The sequence below is a fragment of the Myotis lucifugus genome, unplaced genomic scaffold (assembly GCF_000147115.1).
Source record: "Myotis lucifugus unplaced genomic scaffold, Myoluc2.0 scaffold_38, whole genome shotgun sequence".
NCBI classification, from domain to species: Eukaryota; Metazoa; Chordata; class Mammalia; order Chiroptera; family Vespertilionidae; genus Myotis; species Myotis lucifugus.
The window spans coordinates 8,551,004-8,555,085 of record NW_005871086.1 but is presented as its reverse complement, the minus strand read 5'-3'; the positions used below and the strand labels follow the sequence as shown (position 1 = coordinate 8,555,085).

At 36.2% G+C, this 4,082-nt stretch overlaps 1 protein-coding gene across 1 annotated transcript in view; it reads left to right on the top strand.

The window, feature by feature from the left end:
• FSIP1 (fibrous sheath interacting protein 1) overlaps nt 1-4,082 on the top strand; it is a 171,500-nt gene that overhangs the window by 17,828 nt on the left and 149,590 nt on the right. The window contains exon 5 of the mRNA XM_023752850.1: nt 2,085-2,127. Coding sequence (XP_023608618.1) covers nt 2,085-2,127 — 43 coding nt within the window. The remainder of the gene's footprint in view (nt 1-2,084; nt 2,128-4,082) is intronic.

Below are 4,082 nucleotides of genomic sequence, written 5' to 3'. Positions count from 1 at the left end.
AGGAATAAATGGAAAGGATCGGGGGTGGGCCTTTTGACTTTAACCTTTTCAGTCAGAGTTCACTACCAAGTGAACTTTTGGCCTGGGAGGGCAAAACTTTTGCCCTTTCTTCAAAATTAAGTCAGAACATCAAATACATTAATTTTTAAAGATCATGACATGTATATTTGCCTTAAACTTGTAGAGCTCACTGTTGTATCTCTGGAGTCACATGACTGCTATAGGCCCTATAGATAGTTACATTCATGTTAGATTAGTACTAATGTTCTAACATGGAAATTAGGTGGATTTAATAAGCTGAAAGCTGGAGTTTGAGTTTCAATTTTTAGATTTTGAATTCTTAGTTATTACATATTGGCAGAGCAGATAAGATTAATGAGATTTATTTATGTTTACCTTCATTTTATTTAAATTATATGTATTTATTATTTGTAAGGTTTATAAAATTGATTATTATGTATTGGTGAAGCAGATAAGATACATGAGTAGGGTTGATATAAAAGAAATGGGAATAAAAGACAGTGAGGTGAACCAAATGTTACCATCCATTTTGATTAGCTCACACTTGACCAGTTCACCAAAACGAAGAGACAATTTTATTGTATTACTGTTTCTTCAGGCTTATGATGCAAACAGAAAAACAGAAAACTCTTGCCCTGTGTCTCTCCATGAATGCTTTTTTAAAATCAGGCAAGCGCAGAGTTCTTATATGTTGTCCAGTAGATGGCAGCATCTGTTTAAAATGCATTCTACTTTGAAGAAGTCACTTGTAGATGTTACAGCCAGACGTTTTTGGACTTGAACTTTAACACACATGTATAAACATATCCAAATCTACTTTCTACTTTGATTCTTATTTTTTCCCTTTAAAAAAGTGAAAAATTCTTAGGATGAGTATTCTTCTTTCTCTCTCTTTTTTTTTTTTAAAGAATGTTTTTTTTTAATATATTTTATTGATTTTTCACAGAGAGGAAGGGAGAGAGATAGAGAGTTAGAAACATCGATAAGCTGCCTCCTGCACACCTCCTACTGGGGATGTGCCCGCAACCCAGGTACATGCCCTTGACCAGAATCGAACCTGGGACCTTTCAGTCCGCAGGCCGGCGCTCTATCCACTGAGCCAAACCGGTTTCGGCATCTTCTTTCTCTCTTTAAGTCATTCCTTAATTTTTTATTTAAGAGTAACTTGACAGACTTTGGACTAGTGTCAGAATGGCACTTCCAACCTGTTTTCCAGCCCCTAAAGCACAACATACATCCTAGTCCCCTTCTCACATCACAAATAGCCAATAGCAAAGAAAAGAAAAAAAATTTATATTTGCTGTTGAGTTATTTAATTTTATTTATAGGCACTGAACACAAATGAGGACTGACTCTAAGAGAAAGATAAAAGCCAAACTAAATTTTTTTTATCATATTTTGACTTTATAACACAGTTAATAACCTCAAGTTTACTGAGATTTTTGAAGTAGACAATATTAGCACTTCTAGAGATTTTGGTAATATTTTAAAAGTCTATCCCATCCATATTTTTGAGGGATCACTTTTAAGTTTTTCTAGAGAATGTTGTGAAAATCAAAACTTTTTATGAGTTTCCCTTCGTTTTTAGCATTTATCTCATGGACAGATAGAATTCGATACTCTGAGACAGATACATCCAGTGATAGGATGTTTGTTATTGGTGTTTTTCATAGAGGTTATACTTTTTTGTCTTTGTGGCCTCTTGTGTTTCCAAATTTATAAGTGTGTGTAAAGACACAACATCAACATATTAATTAATCCTGCCTCTCAAAATCTGTTAATACCTCTTTTGAAGTGCTTTTCTGTGAAATTCAGGTATGTGATACTCCTGCTGCTTTTGGATGTTATGATTAAATATTCCAAGAAAATCTGGTAGTCTCTTTCTGCTCTGATTTGCAGAGGACTGAGGGAGAAAATTATATAACTGTGCTAATACAGCTAAGGAAGTTTGGGTTTTAACCTCTGTTGGATTCTCAGTCCTGCCTAGCAATTTCTTTTGCAGTCCCCAAAGTAGCTATTCCAAATAGTTACTATGCATTTAACCTCCTATTCTCTTTTGCAAGCTCTTCACTCTGGAAGTCTTACTGTCCAGAGAAAATGGATCAAGTAGGTGGGAATCCTTTCCATATTCTTTCTTTTTGTCCCTAAACTGCACTCTAATTGTGCTCCTCCACCTCCCTTAGATGCACTTCTAGAAGGTGAAAATCAATAACATCTCATTCTTTTTACCCTGCCCCTGACTCCTGATCCATGAATCACTCAGTCTCTCACCTGGAGCTTCACCCTCTGTCCTTTCTGGCTCCTTCCCTTCACTTTACCATGCTTAAGTCTTCTGATCCTAAAAACAGAATCAAAGAGCCATCAAATCAACGGAACATACATATGAAACCTTCCCCCCTCAGTTCTTCATCCTACTCCCAAACATACCATTCAATTTTCTTCCTCTCCTTAAAGGTCAGACTTCTCAAAAGAACTTACTGGTGCTCCCTGGTCAACTTCCAACATCTTAATTTCTCAGTGTTATGTATTTTCTCCTATACTTTATCAGTGATCTTCCTAAATTCTCAATCTAGTGACACACTTCCAATATTTTTAACTTGTATTCTTTATTGTTTAAAGTATTACATATGTCTCCTTTCCCCCCCATTGACCTCTCCCCGGCCGCTCCCACCTCCCAGCATATGCCCTCAGCACCCTACTGTCTATGTCCATTGGTTATGCTTATATGCATGCATACAAGTCCTATGGTTGATCTCTTACCCCTACTCCCACCCTCCCCTTCCTTCCTTCTGAGGTTTTGAAGGTCTGTTCGATGCTTCTGTGTCTCTGGATTTATTTTTGTTCATCAGTTTATGTTGTTCATTATATTCCACAAATGAGTGAGATCATGGGATATTTATCTTTCTCTGACTGGCTTATTTCACTTAGCATAATGCTCTCCAGTTCCATCCATGCTGTTGTAAATGGTAAGAATTCCTTTCTTTCTTTCTTTCTTTTTTTTTTTAACAGCGGTATAGTATTCCACTGTGTAGATGTACCACAGTTTTCTAATCCACTCATCTACTGATGGGCACTTAGGCTGTTTCCAAATCTTAGCTATTGTAAATTGTGCTGCTATGAACATAGGGGTGCATATATCCTTTCTGATTGTTTTTCTGTTTTCTTGGGATATATTCCTAGAAGTGGGATTACTAGGTCAAATAGAAGTTCCATTTTTAATTTTTTGAGGAAACATCATACCGTTTTCCACAGTGGCTGCACCAGTCTGCATTCTTACCAGCAGTGCACGAAGGTTCCTTTTTCTCCACATCCTCATCAGCACTTGTTGTTTGTTGATTTGTTGATGATAGCCATTCTGACAGGTGTGAAATGATACTTCCTTGTTGTTTTGATTTGCATTTCTCAGATGATTAGTGACTTTCAGCATGTTTTCATATGTCTCTTGGCCTTCTGGTATGTCCTCTTTCGAAAAGTGTCTATTTAGGTCCTTTACCCATTTTTTGATTGGATTGTTTATCTTCCTTTTGTTAAGTTGTATGAGTTCCCTGTAAATATTGGAGATTAAACCCTTATCGGAGATAACATTGGTAAATATAAAAACTCTGAGGGCAAGGATGCAAGGATTTTTGTTGTTTTTGTTCATTGATCTGTCACAAATGCAGATGGAAACCAGATGAGAATAGAGTTACAGTAATCTAAGGGAGGAGGGAATCTCAAGACAGAGGAGTAGTGGTCAATTGTATAAAATGTAGAGGCATAATCTAAAAGTATTTATGAGAGTTTGCATTGGATTTATTAACTAGGAGGTTATTTGTTACCTTTGTGCGAGAAGTTTTAATAGAGGAGTAGGGGCAAATAAGATTACTAAGTGTTGAAGTGATGATAGCAATTGTAGACTCTTTAATTTTGTGAACAGTATAGGAGGAAAAGTTCATACATATTTACTTGGATAATTTGTGGTTCCTCCTTTTAGAGGGTTAATAGATGGATGGTTAGGTAGCTGGACTTTCCTGTTTTACTCACTCTTTTATTTATTTAGTGAATACTTTATGCCAAAAACT